Consider the following 17,793-nt stretch of genomic DNA (forward strand, 5'->3'; position numbering starts at 1 on the left):
GAAGAAGAGGGCCTCGGCTGGCAGGGGTTGGGGTCCCCCTCCAGCAAAGGTAGGTGATGGTGATGGCGGGGGAGGGTTGGCGGCGGGAGGGGGGGGGGGCGAGAGGGTCGGCGGCGGGGGGGGGGGGTCAAAGGTTGGTGGTGGTGGCAGCAGCAAGGGAGGGGTCGGCAATGGCGGGGGGGGGTCGGCGGCGCCGGGGGGGGGGGGCTAAAATGTGCCCCCTCACCTCGGGCTCTGGACCCCCCTCCTGCCAAAGTCTGGCTATGCCCCTGGTGCATAAGAAATACTGTACGTCTAGCCGAGGAGCACACAGAATAGAGCCCTGTTGCGTGAAAAAACGAGCAGTAAATATCAAGAATAACACATGCAATAATGACCATGCTAGCGTCAATTATAACCAAGCAGCTTTGCAGACCTTATAACACAATTCATCATGCTGTATCTTTGCACTGTGATGCCATACTAGCATGATTGAGATTATTGAGATTATTTGACATCAGTGGCGTTCCTTGGTCGGTTTCCATCCTGGGTGGATTGCATCTGCGCACCCCCCACCCCTGGCGCATCACCTCCAAGCCCCCCCCCCTCCCGGGTGCATTCTTCTTACCTGCTGGGGTGGGAGCAGCCGTGCAGCTGTCGGCTCCGCTGGTTCCCTGCGCCCTCTGCCCCGGAACAGGAAGTAGCAGAGGGCGCAGGGAACCAGTGGAGTCGATAGCTGCACGGCTGCTCCCTGCACCCCTCCTGCAGCGTGCATCCGGGGTGGACCGCCCCGCCCTTGGTTCGCCACTGTTTGACATACTTAAACTCTTTGGTTACTGAAGAAGAGGGCTTGCTTTCTGTTGGCAGATCACTGGAGAGCTTTGGACAGCGGGGAAAAGACATAAATCCTGCCATGATCGCTCGCTGCAATAACTTGAACCGGAAACGGCAGCTGGATTATGGCGAGCAAACATTTCATCAGCTGAATGAGGTAAGCAGTGTTTTAACAAACTCACAACTCTATCTAGCTGGACCTACAAGTCCAGGACCCTCTTCTCTGCCTTCACCCCATCACCTCTGCTTCACCCCTCCTTCCAATGTACATGAAAACATAGTAACATAGTAGATGATGGCAGAGAAAGACCTGTACGGTCCATCCAGTCTGCCCAAAAGATAAACTCATATGTGTATACCTGACCTTGATTTGTATCTGCCATTTTCAGGGCACAGACCATAGAAGACTGCCCAGCACTAGCCCCGCCTCCCAACCAACGGCCCCGCCTCCCACCACCGGTGCTGCCACCCAATCACCGCTAAGCTTCTGAGGATCCATTCCTTCTGAACAGGACTCCCTTATGTTTATCCCACGTATTTTTGAATTCCGTTACCGTTTTCATCTCCACCACCTCCCGCGGGAGGCCATTCTAAGCATCCACCACTCTCTCCGTGAAAAAATACTTCCTTACATTTTTCTTGAGTCTGCACCCCTTCAATCTCATTTCATGTCCTCTAGTTCTACCGCCTTCCCATCTCCGGAAAAGGTTCATTTGTGGATTAATACCTTTTAAATATTTGAACGTCTTTATTATACCATAATATCACACTGTATTTGTCATACCGGAAAGGCGATACTATGTAAGCCACATTGAGCCTGCAAATAGGTGGGAAAATGTGGGATACAAATGCAACAAATAAATATCAACCCTGTTTCTCCTTTCCTCCAGGGTATACATGTTCAGGTCAGCGAGTCTCTCCTCATACATCTTGTAACGCAAATCCCATACCATTTTTGTAGCTTTTCTTTGCACTGCTTCAATTCTTTTTACATCTTTAGCAAGATACGGCCTCCAAAACTGAACACAATACTCCAGATGTTGCCTCACCAACAACTTGTATAGGGGCATCAACACCTCTCTCTATACAGCCCAGCAGTCTTCTGGCTACGGCCTTGTCACACTGTTTTGTCGCCTTCAGATCCCTCTCTCCGTCTGTACATATCAGACTCTCACCGCCTAACCCATACGTCTCCCGTGGATTTCTACTCCCTAAGTGCATCATTTTGCATTTCTTCGCATTGAATTTTAATTGCCAAACCTTATACCATTCTTCTAGATTCCGCAGATCCTTTTTCATGGTTTCCACTCCCTCCGGGGTGTCCACTCTGTTACAAATCTTGGTCTCATCCGCAAAAAGGCAAACTTTACCTTCTAACCCTTCGGCAATGTCACTCACAAATATATTGAACAGAATCGGCCCCATCACCAATCCCTGAGGCACTCCACCTTTCCCTCATCCGAGCGAATTCCATTAACCACCACCCTCTGGCGTCTGTCCGTCAACCAGTTCCTAATCCAATTCACCACGTCGGGTCCTATCTTTAGCCTGTCAAGTTTATTCAAGAGCCTCCTATAGGGAACAGTGTCAAAAGCTTTGCTGAAATCTAAGTAGACGTCTATAGCACGTCCATGATTCAGTTCTCCGGTCACCCAGTCAAAGAATTCAATGAGATTCATTTGCCACGATTTCCCTTTGGTAAAACCATGTTGTCTCGGATCTTGCAACTTATTGGCTTCCAGGAAATTCACTATCCTTTCCTTCAGCATCGCTTCCATTACTTTTCCAAAGTATGACACAGAGGTCCGTGCAGTTTGAATGTGAACATGGCTGCAGTTTTATTTGTCTGTACCAATTGTGAGTACCTCTGGGAAAAAGTGACTAAAGTAACAGATCCAAAATGTTGATAATGACTGATTTTTTCATGTCATGGGTCCATAGGCAGTCTGTAAAAGTTACATACTTGAGCTTCTGTAATGTTTATTTTTTCACACAAAAGGGTGGGGTTTGAATTGTTGTGTTACAATTTGCTACTCTAATAGAATTCATTAAGACCTCATTTTTTTTGTTTCTGGAGACTTTGGTCACCTTTTCCCCGGAGATGGTTACAATTTTCATCTGGGTTATTCTACTGGGGAATCAGCTTGTGTCAGCAAGAGTTACTACCTTAATACTGGGAGTTGCCCTTCAAACCCAGCAAGGTCTGGGCCCAACCTTACAGAACTTTCTTAAATTGAATGGAGTTTCAGGGTAAGGAGACCCCCCCTCCAGCCATGTGAGCTATGATTGTCCCAACCTCCTTCCACTTCAACTTATCACTAGGCAATAAGGCCACACCCCACTAGGATGGAAAGCAATGACACAACCCTTGGCCACCTAGACTCCAAAAAGGTTTGTGTCTCGTTCACCTCAGTGATTCATGTAAGGTCTGCCAAACAGGGAGAAGGTAATCCGCCAAGGTGGGTGAACGCTAACTCCCACGAGAACACAGAAGATAAAGGAAAGTGGGAAGTAGACCAATGACTCCAGGGAAACGGGATACTGATGTATAAAATACCACTTTATTCACAGACTCGACACATAACCGTGTTTCGGCCTCAGGGCTGCCTCAGGAGTCTTAAAAGATCCTTGGTGCTCAAAATCAATCTCGATGTCAAATGGTCTTAAGAAAGACCTTTGTGTTATATAGTGGATGCTGAAGCGTCTCTGTATAGTCTATTCCAGACAGACATGTGAGCATGCCACCACAACTATATGTAATCAAAAGTGAACTCGCAACAGCTTTCACTTCATATGTAACAGAAAATATCATAAAGCTTGGTTCATTTTTACATGCAGGGTTTTTTTTCAGCTGGTAGGAGCCGGTATGCAGCATCGGCACCTTTTCCTGGCTGCACTTTTTTTATGGCCTAGGGCTGGCTGCACATTTTACAGCCTAGGGCTGGTTCCCCCCCCCCCCCCCCTGACAACAAGTTCCCCCCTCCCCAGGCCTACCTTTAAAGCCCTGGTGGTCTAGTGGCCTCTTTGGACCGGGAGCGATCGCCACTCGCTCCTGCCCATTCCGGCTTCACAATGAAACTGGCTGCCTGTGCCAGTTCCAATCTTAAAATGGCTACCTCCCACGGCAGTTTCGCGAGCTGCTTTAGGAAGTCACGGCAGCTACCTTGATTGCAAAGCTGGCCTGTGCAGGAGCGAGTGGGGTCGCTCCTGCCCTGAACAGGCCACTAGACCACCAGGGCTTTTAAGGTAAGCCCAGGGAGCGTCTATGGGTGGTGGTGGGGGGGGGGGCAGAGAGTAGGGCAGGGGGTGGAGTTTCAGTCTCTACCACGCATATCGCTACCTTTTATCCTAGAAAAAGGCACTGATTACATGTAAACCTGGATAATTCTCGGCGCTGATTCAAAATGGCCGCTGAGTGTTGAAGTGACCTCGCGAGACTTCAACTCTCTGCGACCATTTTGAATCGGCGCCGAGATAACCAACAGGAAGGATGCATGCAGGGCAGCGCTCTGGGCAGGAAAGAGGGGGCTCTTTCCTGCCCCAAAGAGGTCACTAGACCACCAGGTCAGTAGTAAGGTAAGAGGAGGGGGATGATGGGGAGGGGGGGCGACGGGGTATGTGACAGGGGGGAGGGGAAATGTGACAGGGGGCAGAGCAAGGGTGTGAAAGGGGGCGGGATGGGGTGTGAAGGGGCGGGGCATGTGTCCTCCTTTTTGGGGGACAAAATATGGTAACCCTAGACATGGGGAAGCACTATGTGCCCTGGGATCGTAGCATGAAATGTTGCTACTATTTGGTTTTCTGTCAGGTACTTGTGACCTGGATTGGCCACTATTGGAAGCAGGATACTGGATTAGAAGGCCCATTGGTCTGACCCAGTATGGCTATTCTTATGTTCTTAAGTGCTGCAGATGGATTTGGGACAGTCTGCCACAGGGACCAATTGACCTCACACTCATCTCTCTTCTCCTCCCTTGCCTCTTCTCTTCAATCCTTTCCATCATTCTGAGCCCCTCCCTCTTTCAATTAAAACTGGGGGTGGACACTTTGAGCATTCGCAGTGACTGCGAAATTCTGACACATTGTTAATTGTATCATTTGAGCGGCATTATTTTACTGTGTTTTACCTCAGTTTTAACACTCAAAAATCTCTAGGTAGTAACACTAAAATATCAGTAACATCAACATAACTTAAGATAATTAAATGTTGTTTAATAGTAATATGTAAGTATAATAACTAAATAAGTGTGTAAAATTTCTCATTGAAATACTTTTTTTTTTTTGCCTCACTCTATAGCTGTTCATGCAGATGGATGCCCAAGTTCCAAGTTTATGAATGTTATAGTGTTTCTTTCTAGAATAAGCAGCATAAACTCTGGAATTCGTTGCCAGAGAATGTGGTAAAGGCGGTTAGCTTAGCGGAGTTTAAAAAAAAGGTTTGGACGGCTTCCTAACGGAAAAGTCCATAGACCGTTATTAAATGGACTTGGGGAAAATCCACTATTTCTGGGATAAGCAGTATAAAATATTTTGTACATTTGGGGATCTTGCTGGGTATTTGTGACCTGGATTGGCCACTGTTGGAAACAGGATGCTGGGCTCGATGGACCTTTGGTCTTTCCTAGTATGGCAATACTTATGTACTTTATATATGCTCTTATTAGAGCACCATACTGTACCAAAATTATTTGAAAGATTTATTCTTTGTTTTGTCTACCAAAGGGAGACTCATTGGACAATAGTGTATCGCAATCAATGTGGAAAAGGATGAAAGCTTTTAAACCTGAAAATTGTTCATTGATGACGGAAAAGAAGTCACTCAGCACAAGTGTCCTTACAGGTGAGCGGAAAAAGAAAATGTCTGTATAAATGGGACAATTTTCAGATTTGCCACGGAGCTGTAAACTTGTTTTCAAAGGGAAACTCTCCGTGGGGTTTTCTTTGAAAAATGTGCCTGAAAGCATGTTGTCACTGCGGCAGGTGGAAAGTGTGCACTGTAAAACGTACACAGTGATTTGAAGAGGATATCATTGCATATCCAGGGCCTTGCAACGTTCTTCACACCTTTCTATATTTTTATTATTATTAAATTTGTTTATTAATTTTAAACATTACAACAAGAAAATACTTGTTATTGAAATACAGCCATGATTCATAAGAGGAAATTAAACAACATTTAAGAAAATATCGTACAATTATACAGATATACAAATCGTATTCTATCAAATTCCTATAACATAAATTTTTTTGCTTCATTAGACCACATTAAGGTGAGAGAGGGGTCGGTGGAATTTAGAGAGGATTTAAAACAAGTATTTATTAACAAAATTAGGAGAAAAAAAAAAGATAGTGGCTTAACATTCCCACGTTATATTTATATCGTTACTGCTGCCTTGAATCAAGAAATGATTTAAGGTGTTCAGGTGAATAAAAGGTGTATTTAATCTGACCCAATTTAACAATGCATTTACATGGAAATGCCAGGAAGAAGTTCCCTCCTATATCAGATGTTTTTGATTTTAACGCAAGGAAAGCTTTCCTTCTTTGTTGGGTAGATTTCGCTACATCAGGGAAAATCTGAACCTTAATTCCCCCAAAACAGGTTTTCAAGTTCTTAAAATAAAGTTTCATTATATTATTCAAATCCTGTTCAAAAATGAATGACACAATTAAAGTGGATCTTTCAGTATTTTCATCCAATGTCTGTTCCAGTATTGCTGAAATATTATTTAACCTTTCTATATTTTTCACGTTCCGCTGTCTAAAAAATGCACTTCAAAATAAGTTAAAGTAGGAATTGGTTTCAATGATCTACATGATACTCTCTGCACTTTCAACATAAAAGGGAAATTGTAGAAATATTCAGAAAGTAAATAAGAATAAGAAACCAGAAAGTCTTCATTGCAAAAGGCTTCACATCTCTTGACGCAGTATTTGGTGAATGCTACTTTTGCAGCGATAACAACAAGAAAGCAAATAGAATGTCAGGTATTATTAGGAAAGGAATGGAAAACAAAAATGAGGACGTTATAATGCCTTTGTATCGCTCCATGGTGCGACCGCATCTCAAAAAAGATGTGGAGGGGCATAGTCGAACGGGGACGACCATCTCTAAGGGCGTCCATCTCTAAGGACGTTCCGGCGAAGGGGCGGGGAAACCCGTATTATCGAAACAAGATGGGCGTCCATCTTTCATTTCAATAATACGGTCGGGGACACCCAAATCTCAACATTTAGGTCGACCTTAGAGATGGTCGTCCCCGGTTTTCGGCCATAATGGAAACTGAGGACGCCCATCTGAAAAACGACCACATCCAAGGCATTTGGTCGTGGGAGGAGCCAGCATTCGTAGTGCACTGGTCCTCCTCACATGCCAGGACACCAACCGGGCACCCTAGGGAGCACTGCAGTGGACTTCACAAATTGCTCCTAGGTGCATAGCTCCCTTACCTTGGGTGCTGAGCCCCCCAACTCCCCCCCCTAAAACCCACTACCCACAACTGTACACCACTACCATAACCCTTAGGGATGAAGGGGGGCACCTACATGTGGGTACAGTGAGTTTCAGGTGGGTTTTGGAGGGCTCATATTTACCACCACAAGTGTAAAGGGGGGGGGATGGGCCTGGGTCCACCTGCCTGAAGTGCACTGCACCCACTAAATACTGCTCCAGGGACCTGCATACTGCTGTCATGGAGCTGGGTATGACATTTGAGGCTTGCATAGAGGCTGGAAAAAACGTTTTTTTAATTTTTTTTTTTTTGGGTGGGAGGGGGTTGGTGACCTCTGGGGGAGTAAGGGGAGGTCATCCCCGATTCCCTCCGGTGGTCATCTGGTCAGTTCGGGCACCTTTTCGAGGCTTGGTCGTGAAAAAAAAGGGGACCAAATAAAGTCGACCAAATGCTGGTGAGGGACGCCCTTCTTTCTTCCATTATCGGCCGAGGATGCCCATCTCTTAACCACGCCCCGTCCCACCTTCTGTACACTGCTGACATGCCCCTGTGAACTTTGGTTGTCTCCGTGACGGAAAGCAGTTGTTCGTGAGTGATTACTTCTGGTCACTCACGCCTTGATACAGCATTTCTCTAGCGAAACTATGGCCAGAGTCGGCGTGCTGAACCAATGACTCACACATTTCCCTGCACTCGCACTTGAAAGCTAAGTTTGGATTTGATTCTTTCATGTTTGGATCCCTCATATACTCTGTGGAGATAGCATTTATGTATATCAAAGGGGATTTTGCCTATGACGAAAAATATACCCAACATTTACATACTACTACTACTATTAAACATTTCTATAGCGCTACTAGACTTACGCAGTGCTGTACAAATTAACATGAAAAGGCAGTCCCTGCTCAACAGAGCTTACAATCTAAATTGGACAGACGAACAGACAGCTAGGGGTGGGGAAAGTGCAGTGGTAGGGGTGATAAGTGAGGGTGTTGAGTAAGAGAGTCATGGTTAGGAGTCGAAAGCAGTAGCAAAGAGGTGGGCTTTAAGCCTAGACTTGAAGACAGCCAGAGACCGAGCCTGACGTACTGGCTCAGGGAGTCTATTCCAGGCATAGGGAGCAGCGAGATAGAAGGAACGGAGCCGGGAGTTAGCAGTGGGGGAGAAGGGGGACGACAGGAGACATTTACCCAGCGAACGGAGTTCACGGGGAGGAGTGTAGGGAGAGATGAGAGCGGAAAGGTACTGAGGAGCTGCGGTGATTTAACCAGAGCTGACATTGTGATGTCATAATGCCTCAGTCCACCAATGGCTAAGAGCCAACCTCATCAGTGATGTCACAATGGCTTGACTGTCCTATACTTGGCTCATACTACTACTACTACTACTACTATTAAACATTTCTATAGCGCTACTAGACTTACGCAGCGCTGTACAAATTAACATGAAAAAGACAGTCCCTGCTCAACAGAGCTTACAATCTAAATTGGACAGACGAACAGACAGCTAGGGGTGGGGAAATTGCAGTGGTAGGGGTGATAAGTGAGGGTGTTGAGTAAGAGAGTCATGGTTAGGAGTCAAAAGCAGTAGCAAAGAGGTGGGCTTTAAGCCTAGACTTGAAGACAGCCAGAGACCGAGCCTGACGTACTGGCTCAGGGAGTCTATTCCAGGCATAGGGAGCAGGGAGATAGACAAAAACTCCACCCCACCCTTGTTATTAACCTATAACTATTGGGTTGGAGGTTGGGCTTGAATCAGAGGCCTTTTCCTTTACCCTTTCAAACAATATGAATGCACCTCACAGAGTTATAGTTGTTGTGTTCTCTTGAGAGTTTTCTTTTGCCAATTACCTTGAGAGTTATATTTATATGAACTTATATAAATATATATCACCTTTATAAATGATATCACCTTTCATTGGTGATATCAAATGCTTTACCCTTACATAGCTTCTAAAATGGAATAAGAGCAGTTAAGTCATTTTGCCAAAAAACTGAACCACAATCTTAAATTTCCATACTTACAAGCAAGGATGATCTCCAGGTGACCAGGGAAAAGTACCATTTGTTTTAAAGTAGATGGCACATATATGGTCCTGGAATGCTCCTGTGAGAAATAGAATTTTTGAAAGCAACCTGTCATTTGCATTTCAGATGAGTTTATATGCAACCGACAAAGAGCTCTAGGTCAACCAATAAATCAACTGCAACAGCAACAATCTCCCGGAGGCCCGGGTGGGGGTCAAAAACCAGTGTTTTCCACTCATTTCTTCAGGTCAAACTATTTGGACTCTAACATGCCACCAGCTCATAAAATAAAAGGTAAGAGTTAATAAGAGAAAAAGTAGTTGGGGGAGGGGGGAGTTTTAGGCTGAGAGGGGGTATGTGATCCCATCTATGGTTATATCGAGTATGGTGGTTTGTTTGTAGGGTGATGTAACTGTCAGGAATTGGGTCTTGTCTAGGGTTACCATATGTCCGGATTTACTCGGACATGTTCTCTTTTTGAGGGCATGTCCGGACAAACGGGCAGATTGCTAGCCTCCCCTCCCCTTACTTACTAGTGCCCTAGTGGTCTAGTGACCTCTTCCACCTTCGGGGCTGCCCAGAGTGCTGCCCTGCATGCATCCTTCCTTCCTGGTCCTGATCCTCGGCGCCGATTCAAAATGGCCGCCGAGAGTTGAAGTGACCTCGTGAGAATTGGCGCCGAGGATCAGGAACAGGAAGGAAGGATGCATGCAGGGCAGCGCTCTGGGCAGGAAAGAGGGGGCTTTTTCCTCCCCCAAAGGCGGAAGAGGTCACTAGACCACCAGGGCAGTAGTAAGGTAAGGGGAGGGGGGGTGACAGGGAGGGGGGAGACGGGGTATGTGACAGGGGGGAGGGAAAAATGTGACAGGGGGCGGAGCATGTGTCCTCCCTTTTGGGGGACAAAATATGGTAACCGTAGTCTTGTCTCTGTTGAGTTTGAGCTTGAATGCAGTGGCCCAGTTTTCTGGTGTGTTCAGGCCTCTGGTGGTCGGTGCAGTGTACTGTAGATAAGGGAACCCAGTCCCATAACCCACTTTAACTGTTACACTTGTGGTGAAAAGGTTGAGCCCTCTAAGCCCCCCCCCCCCCCAAAAAAAAGAAAATCCTTCTATACCTATATATAGGTGACATTTGCAGGCATAAGGGCTTTTGTAGTGATATATACAGTTGGGTACAATAGATTTTTGGTGGGTTTTAGAGGGCTCCCCATACAATATAAGGGGGTAACGGTGAGATGTGTATCTGGGACCTTTATGTGAAGTCCACTGCAGTGCCCCCTAGGGTGCCCCACAGCTCTACTGTAATGTTTTTTGGCTAGTCTACTAAGAACGATCACTCCTTCTACATCCCAGTGGCTTGATTTTCTGCGTTTTTCACTTGGACCTTTTTTTTTTAAAACAGTCCAAAAAGGTAGACGCATTGAGCACAATAACATCTAGCAAATGGCCATTTTCTTAAAAAAAAAAAAAAAACCTTTCTCAGCTTCGAAAATGGCTATATTTACTACTGGATTTTTGGATGTTTTCCGCAAAATGTCCAAAGTCAGATGTAGATTTCTTATCAAAAATGCCCCTCCACATCTCAGTGAAACATCAGCCTAAATCTTCTTTCTGGTGACTCCAGTGTGCAAGTAAAACAGGGGCTGAGAATGACTTTTTGTAATCCGAGTGATTGAGATAAAGAGGATCAACTTTTTGAAGGGAGGGAGGTATTTGTGCATATTTTACTGAGGCCATGACTAACAATATTTCATCCATGTGCGTTGATGTCAGCATCTCTATAAATGTTAGGTAATCAATAGAAACAAAACAAAATAAAACATGGAAAAGAAAATAAGATGATACCTTTTTTATTGGACATAACTTAATACATTTCTTGATTAGCTTTCGAAGGTTGCCCTTCTTCGTCAGATCGGAATTAAGCAAAAGTTGGTAGATGACAATATACATGAGTGAAACATCAAAGCATTTCAGTGACAGTCTATATGCATGGAGACAGGGGATGAGTGAAACATCAAAGCATTTCAGTGACAGTCTGTATGCATGGAGACAGGGGATGAGTGAAACATCAAAGCATTTCAGTGACAGTGATGGGGGTGGATAGGTGAGAGACAGGAAGAGTCGGGTGGAGGAGGGACAGGGAGATATGCATGGAGACAGGAGGGTGACAAAGCAGTACAATTTTAAGGTTTATAATGGGCTAGAAAACCCAGATCTTTGTTAATCAATCTTATAAATGTTAGCAAACCAGCAGTAAAACTGATTCATGGGTTTCATTCAGTATTGCCACTCTCAGATTCTAGAGCCGCAAGTTTCATGGGTCAACCCTTTGTTTTGTCACAGGAATGACAAGTCGGCTCTTGGGTCCATCTTTTGAACCGTATTTGTTACCCGAATTGACGAGATACGACTGTGAAGTTAACGTTCCAGTGCTCGATAGCTCTACACTTCTGCAAGGCAGTGAACTGCTCAGAGCCCTGGACCAGGCAACCTGAACAATCCCGCAGTGAAGTCTGCCCTCTTACTGTTCAAGCAGCTTCAGTTTTTAAATATATTTTTGCAAGTAGACAATTTCTATAACTGATACACTTTTACAAGATTTACTTACGTATTGAACTCGTCCGTATTACCAAATAGTGCCCTTTTTGAAATTACTTACCTTATGCATATTAAGGAAAGAAATACATATATGTTTGTATCTTACTGTATCTATTTTAATAAAAAAATGTTTTCCTTAGAAAGTATATATGATTGTGTTCCCTCCCCCCCACCCATCATACAGAACTTTTTATAATTTATATTCTTTCTGGAATTTCATGTGCTGTTAATACCAACATAAATTGTGGTACTCGTGCATTCTTCACGGAGAAGCTTGCTCAGTGCCGACTATTTCTCCATTACCAAACAAGTTAACTGAAGAGCCAGAGGCAACCGATGGAAGCTCTCGCATCGCAGTTTGTGTTAGTCGCTTGTGATAAAATCTTCAGTGACTTGGTCAGTTTGTGTTATTTTTTTTTTTGTTACTCACTAATCGTGATATTGTAAATGTCAAATTGTCCCCTCATCTCTCTCTCTCTCTCTCTCTCTTCCCTGCCCCTTCCTTGAATCAGCTTGTATTTGATAGAAAAAGAAAAAAAAAATGTGAAAGGGTGAACGGCAATTGTATGTAGACATCTGTGAAAGTTGCACACTGTAGCTTTTCCGAATTTTTCTTTATTTGGTGATACGTACTTATATCGTCAAATAAAGAAATATATAAATATATATATATATATGACAGAATGAGCTTTTATAATTTATATCTAGGATTAGTGTTTATATTATATTGGTACTTTATTCTATCTATGACTTAGAATCAGAAGGGCGTCATGTTCTCACACTCACGTTTTTCCGAGTTAATTTTATTAGAGCTGGTATCGTGTTTTAGTGTCTTGCCAGTATTATGGAATTCTAAAGACCTGTCCAAACGCTGTCGCTAATACAGCCATTTTGTCTTTTTCCACAAGAAAGATAATCTATCAGTCCTTAAAAGTAAAGGTTCAAAAAGATATTTCATTTTCCAGATGCATTTTACAATATTGTTCTGTTTATAACTGAAATGATTAAGGGATCTTAATAACTTAGGGAGGGGTGAGGGGTTAAGCTGGTGTTTCTTTGCCGATAGCTCTTCAAGTGCAAGTGTAGACTTTGTGTCTCTTCCAAATATTTTGTAAAGGGGCATTCAGAAATTAACACTAAAACAGTGTACCTAACCCTCCAGTGGCATACTTTTAAGGCCAAGTGTAGAGAGATTTATTTCATGAAATATAGTTTCCTGGTTCCTAAAAGCAAGTACAGCGTAATAACACGGTAACAATCTTAACCTTACACAACTGAAGTGAAAAAGATCAGATTGTTTTTGAAAGAAGTTTCCAAGTCTGGAATTTAGGTGGGAAACCCGTACTAGAAGGATAACGAGGAAAAGAAAAAAAAACTGTTTGCATTCTGTGGCAAAAATGTTAAGATCGTGAAATCCAAAACCGATACAAGCGCTCCAGACTCTTAAGGACATGCAAAACGCAGTCACAGCTGCTGGTATCACTGGCGCAGGGGATTTCCATGTGGGAATAAGGATCTGGTGTGTTTCACACACAGATATCTCCTCTGCCTGATAAGAATTGTGCTACACACTTTTTGTTTGATTTGGGTCCTATGTCACAAAAGCTTTTGCCTTCCGCCCTTCTCCAAGACAATCAGGTGGGGCAGGAAGCGGACACTTCAGAGCCATTGAGTATTTCCTTTACAATGGGGCTTCAGGCCTTCCAGATATGGAGCGCCATGGCTGAAACCAAGCCAGGCCAGTGAAGCGAGCACTTTATAGTTTAATGTGTCCTAATCAGGGTGTTTTTTCTAGCAAAAAAAGGTGCCGGTACTCAAATGCTAGGCCACCCTTCAGGGGTGGGGTGATCACCGAGGGACCCGCCCCAAAATGGCCAGGCCCCCTGCAACCAGTCACAGAATCTATGACAAGGCAGAATTGGTGTGTAGAGCCTCAGCTCTTTCATTAAAACTTGGGGGTCCATATGTCAATTTTAGCAGACAATGGAAAAGGTGCCGGTACTCAGTACCCCCTCAAAAAAAAGCTCTAATGAGCATTACCATGTTCACACTGGATCCTCAGGAGCTTAGCAGAGACTGGATAACAGAGCCGGAAGTGGGAGGCAGGGCTGGTGGTTGGGAGGCGGGGATAGTGCCGGGCAGACTTATACGGTTTGTGCCAGAGCCAATGGTGGGAGGCGGGGATAGTGCTGGGCAGACTTGTACGGTCTGTGCCCTGAAAAAGACAGGTACAAATCAAGGTAAGGTGTACACAAAAAAGTGGCACATTTCTTGGGCAGACTGGATGGACCGTGCAGGTCTTTTTCTGCCGCCATCTACTATGTTACTATGTTACACTGAAACTATGGAGTGTATCCACAAAAAAGGTCACAGGTTTGAGGACTTGTTAACACAACAGAAAAGTGACTGTACTTTAAACAGAACCTTGGTAAGTGCATGAAATGAAGAGAGACAGTGGGAGGTGAGGGATTATTTGCAACGAGATACCTAGGCAGATCTGCAATGGTCACGATTTGAGCGCTTGAAGGGTTACTGACACTTTTACTTTGTTGATCTAGTTTCGGGAGCGGAGGCCACTGTGCCTTTGCAGCTTACAGAAAATAAGTCGGGCTTTGTACTAACCAAACCCTGTCAGTTTAACTGGTTCATGAGCCTACTGTATAGTGCTGAATTCTTACTGACAATATTATAACTGTATTGGGAATTTTAACTTGATAAGGAAATGTAATTTTGACACTTGTACCTTTATTAAAGTATACCGCTCTTACGTTCCTTGTGACTCATTTACTAAAAACAAAACCTTCCTGGATGTAGACATGTAAATTCATACTTATTAAATTATTTATATAACATGAAGTTTGCATTGATCTTTAAGACCATGTGACACGGAAACAAAAAACAGTTCATTACTGTTTTGATTGAACTGCTGAGTGACCTAATAAACATTACAGATTAAGGCAATTTTCAATACATGGAGACCTCCTAAATCCTGGACAAAATGTTTGTAGTATTACATGTTTATGCAGTGAAATACTAGCCTAGTGCGGGGTGTAGCCAGACAACAGATTTTGGGTGGGCCTAGGCAAGAATTGGGTGGGCACCAAGTGTTCTACCCCGCCCCCCCCCCCCCCCCCAAAAAAAAAAAAAATTCTCTCAGCTGGTGGGAAAACGCTTCTTTCCACCTTGGCAGCAGGCATGCACTGAAAACTGAGCATGCGCAGGTGTCGTGGAGAGTAACGTTTTCGTTACCATCAGGGGAAAATCTTCAGCTGGTGGAGCTTGGGATTCCCTCCAGTTACCACTAAACATGTGCTACTGTTGGGTGGGCCTGAGCCATAAATGGGTGGGCCCTGGCCCACCCAAGCCCACCTGTGGCTACGCCACTGGTGCCAGATCAGTTCATTGAGAATCGGGGCAGCCAGAGTTCAAGTCTGCTTGTAACATTGAATAGGTCACCTCACCCTCCTTTGCCTCAAGTGTACACAAATAGGGGCTGATTTTCAAAACAAAAAAAAAAACATACAAAAAACACCATAAGGTGGCAGAAGGACATTTTTCTCTCAAAAACGTCCAAGTTGCAATTTTTGACACCCCAGTTTTCAACATTTTGCTCCAGAGTTCGTCCAGATTTCAATGTTTTGGGCGGAACGTGGTCAGCACCAAAAGATAAACATTTTTCTGCAACAATGGAACAAAATGAAAACATCTAGAACCAAAATGAAGATGTTTTTGGCTAGACCTGTTTTGAAGTGACCAAAAGGTGCCCTAAATGACCATTGGAGGGTCTAAGGCATAACCCCTCCTTACTCCCCCAGTGGTCACTGACCTCTCCCAGGTCCCTAAGATGTGACAGCTTTGGATATGATGGCCATTCCTATTAGAGCAGCAAGCAGGTCCCAGAAGTAGCCTACTGGTCAGTGCACTGGACCTTAGAAAAGGGGAACCAGGCCCATATCCCACTCTGTCTGGTACACTTGTGGTGGAATGTGTGAGCCCTCCAAAAAAACACTAATCCCCTGATGTTCAAAACTATTTAACTGGCCAGTAACCTAAGAACCTGGGGAACTGAGCTCAATTCCCACTGCAGCTTCCTGTGACCTTGTAAGCCCACTAGGGACAGAGAAAATACCTGCATATAAAAAATGTAAACCACTTTGATTATACCACAGAAAAGCAATATATTAAATCCCCTTAACCTTAATATTTAGGGGATTGGGGTTATTTTGGAAAGGGGATGGAGAGATTGGGGATTATGGGGGGTAATATTGACAATGGAACATGGAGTGGGAGGATCAAGGGAATTGGGAGGGTGGGAATTGGGGGTTATGGGGGTAATATTGACGATGGAACAGGGAGTGGGGGGATCAAGGGAATTGGGAGGGTGGGAATTGGGGGTTATGGGGGTAATATTGACGATGGAACAGGGAGTGGGGGGATCAAGGGAATTGGGAGGGTGGGAATTGGGGGTTATGGGGGTAATATTGACGATGGAACAGGGAGTGGGGGATCAAGGGAATTGGGAGGGTGGGAATTGGGGGTTATGGGGGTAATATTGACAATGGAACAGGGAGTGAGGGGATCAAGGGAATTAGGAGGGTGGGGGGGGTTAGGGTGAGGTTGGAAAATTTTGACAAGGGATTGGGAGAGGGGTAGGAGCTTGTTGTCATTGAAGAACAGCCCTTTTAAAAGATAGAGGTCCAGACTTAGATTCCACTATTGCGTTGATGCAGCTGGGAATACACAATATTTCCAGTGACAGCAACACAAAAGAAAATTTTACCATAGGATGCACTAACCTCTGATACTGCAGAGGTTAGTAAATCCCACAATAAATTTTCACCTGGTAAAATAGCACCACAATGTATTATTTTCCAATGGCTCAGTAAGTAGGGCTCTGTAAGGTGAGAGAAATATCTGCTATAACTGAATGAAATTCGCCTTGAAAGACCAGATGAAAACGCACAAGTTAAATCCTGAAAAAAAAAAAATTTAAATATGCACGGTGGAAAAGCATTTGCCATAATTGCTTCCTAAAAGTCCATATAAAGCATTATTGTAGAAAGGATGTCCACTCAGAATATGGACATCCAAGTCTGAAAGTCACATATGGACGTCCGTTTCTCATTTATTTTTGAACAGAATCTGCCGACATACAGCCTGTTATAAAATACATGAGAAATGGACGTCCACGTGCTGGTGGCAAACTGAAAGGTCCAAATTATGAATGGGGCAAAACAAGGGACACGGACATATTTGTGGCAGCAGAGGCATGTCCATTGGCCACACAGACGTCCATGCAGGGGAGAAGGGTAGCCTGATGGTTAAAGCAGTGGGCTGAGAACTAGGGGACCCAGGTTGAAATCTCACTTCAGCTGGTTGTAATTTCTCTACCGAACGTGAACGTACATTGCTTCAATAGCCTTCAGGGATGCTGGTTTCTTAGACGTTCAAGCACAGTTGGTAGTTTTCTGGCTCTGGAGGGCTCACAATTATTAAAAGAAAACACAGACACACACAAAGAGCTGAAGTAGAATTTGAGTCCGGGTCCCTTGGTTCTCAGCTCACTGCACTAACCAATGGGCCTACTCCTCAACTCTGCGAAGTGGGCTATTAAGAAAGTAATTTTAAAAAGATTTTAGCACCATGAATGTCTATAGTTCCGGAAACTGTCACAAAGCCTTATTATCCCTTGTTAGTTTCACAATCGGGGGAAGGAAGGGGATAGCAACCACTGGGAAGGGGGGTTTAGGAGGCGATTTACCTTAGCCCTTCCAGTGGACAGCTGATCAATCAGAGCACCTTTCTGTAATCTGGATGTGCCATATATCAGGCAGGGGCGTAGCTACGTTGGGCCATGGGGGCCTGGGCCCCTGTAGATTTGGTCATGGACCCCCCCTACCTACG

The 17,793-nt window shown here is 44.5% G+C and overlaps 1 protein-coding gene across 1 annotated transcript in view; it reads left to right on the top strand.

Moving 5' to 3' along the window:
- EPAS1 (endothelial PAS domain protein 1) overlaps positions 1-12,028 on the top strand; it is a 307,265-nt gene extending 295,237 nt beyond the window's left edge. Inside the window, exons 13-16 of the mRNA XM_030195810.1 lie at positions 847-970; positions 5,536-5,653; positions 9,419-9,586; positions 11,635-12,028. Coding sequence (XP_030051670.1) covers positions 847-970; positions 5,536-5,653; positions 9,419-9,586; positions 11,635-11,786 — 562 coding nt within the window. The 3' untranslated portion in view covers positions 11,787-12,028. The remainder of the gene's footprint in view (positions 1-846; positions 971-5,535; positions 5,654-9,418; positions 9,587-11,634) is intronic.
- Positions 12,029-17,793: the final 5,765 nt, after the last annotated feature.

The sequence above is a fragment of the Microcaecilia unicolor genome, chromosome 3 (assembly GCF_901765095.1).
Source record: "Microcaecilia unicolor chromosome 3, aMicUni1.1, whole genome shotgun sequence".
Taxonomy (NCBI): Eukaryota; Metazoa; Chordata; class Amphibia; order Gymnophiona; family Siphonopidae; genus Microcaecilia; species Microcaecilia unicolor.